Source organism: Otolemur garnettii, unplaced genomic scaffold (genome assembly GCF_000181295.1).
Source record: "Otolemur garnettii isolate 467f Iridium unplaced genomic scaffold, OtoGar3 scaffold00016, whole genome shotgun sequence".
Lineage (NCBI taxonomy): Eukaryota > Metazoa > Chordata > Mammalia > Primates > Galagidae > Otolemur > Otolemur garnettii.
Window position 1 is genome coordinate 30,125,952 of NW_003852411.1, and position 1,609 is coordinate 30,127,560.

Here is a 1,609-nt window from a genome sequence, read left to right on the forward strand (position 1 = left end):
CTCCGGTATATGTGGCTGGCACCCTAGCCGCTGAGCTATAGGCACTGAACCAAAGTTTTAGATTTTGATGCTCAATTTATTTATTTTTTCTTTGGTTGCTTGTGTTTTGGGTGTCATACTGAAGGAACTGTTGCCTAATCCAAGGTCTTGAAGATTTACATTATATTTCTTTCCACATTACACCTATTCATTTTTGCATGGATCCCCAAGCATGCTTTAGGTCCATTGCCTACTACCACTGACTCCTGCATACCCCCCTGCATTGCTGCTCACATCTACAGCAACATCCCACACAAAACCATGTTTGCGCATAGATCCACCTACCCTCACATCCACTTCTACACGCCAACACACACAACACCTTATAACTTGCTGCTTCACATACCCCAACATTCTCCTTCCAAGTGCCACACATGTTGACTCACTACCTGGTAGACCCTGTCTCCATAACTCCCACCCTTCAGCACATTACTCCAACCCCTACCACTCCTGACCACTCTGCACCTCCCCAGGCAGGAGTTTGAGGCAGAAAGGAAGCCAGACCTGCGGCGGGATGTTTATCTCCAGGACATCCACTGCGTGTCCTCCCTGTGCAAGGCCTACTTCAGAGAACTGCCAGATCCCCTGCTCACTTACCGGCTCTATGACAAGTTTGCTGTGAGTTGAGGGGTGGGTGTGGATGTGGATCACAGGGCTCATGGGTGGCTGCTTTGGTTTTGACATCCAGGTTGTGTCACATGCCAGGCAGAGGCTTAGTGAGCTTGAATGACAGAGAATTGGCATTCCCCCCACCCCCAATACTGGGGGGAGAAATACTTCCTCCCCAAATCCCCCAGCCCCTGCCACCTCTGCCCCTCTTTGCTTCATTCTCTCTCCCTAAGGCCTGAAGCCTGCATACACAGTGGGGGGTGAGACTTAGGGAGGCAGAAATGAGATTGTCAGAGCTGGAAGGCCCTTGGTAAGCACCCAAATCAGAGCTTCCCTACACTTAGGAGAATGAGAACACTTTTTAGAAGTTAAAATTTCATCAAGGGTGCCCTTCCACTAACTGTAATTGATGTTGAACATCTTTCAAATGAGAAAACATATAACAAAAATGTGATCCTGAATTAAGTAACACTTTTAAAATAAGTTGCATCGGCCAGGTGCAGTGGCTCGTGCCTGTAATCCTAGCACTCTGGGAGGCTGAGGCAGGTGGAGCGCCTGAGCTCACAAGTTCAAGACCAGCCTGTGCAAGAGCGAGACCCTGTCTCTAAAAATAGCCGAGTGTAGTGGCAGGCACCTGTAGTCCCAACTACTTGGGAGGCTGTGGCAGCAGAATCACTTGAGCCCAAGAGTTTGAGGTTGCTGTGAGCTATGACGCCAAGGCAATCTACTAAGGGTAACAAAGTGAGCAAGACTCTGTCTCAAAAAAAAAAAAAAAAAGAAAGAAAAAAGAAGGCTCAGTGCCTATGGCTCTAGTGGCTAAGGCGCCAGCCACATACACCTAGGGTGGTGGGTTCGAATCCAGCCCGGGTCTGCCAAAGAACAATGATGGAATGATGGCTGCAACCAAAAAAAATAGCCAGGCGTTGTGGCGGGTGCCTGTGGTCCCAGCTACTTGGGAGGC

General features: G+C 49.1%; 1 protein-coding gene across 3 annotated transcripts in view; it reads left to right on the top strand.

Annotated features, from left to right (window-relative positions):
• The window catches only part of ARHGAP30 (Rho GTPase activating protein 30), a 19,815-nt gene that overhangs the window by 8,643 nt on the left and 9,563 nt on the right, over positions 1-1,609 (top strand). For 2 of the 3 annotated variants that reach the window (XM_003785784.3, XM_023510800.1), the window contains exon 3: positions 513-657. In XM_003785784.3, coding sequence (XP_003785832.1) covers positions 513-657 — 145 coding nt within the window. The remainder of the gene's footprint in view (positions 1-512; positions 658-1,609) is intronic. The other variant, XM_023510801.1, reaches the window with a different exon arrangement.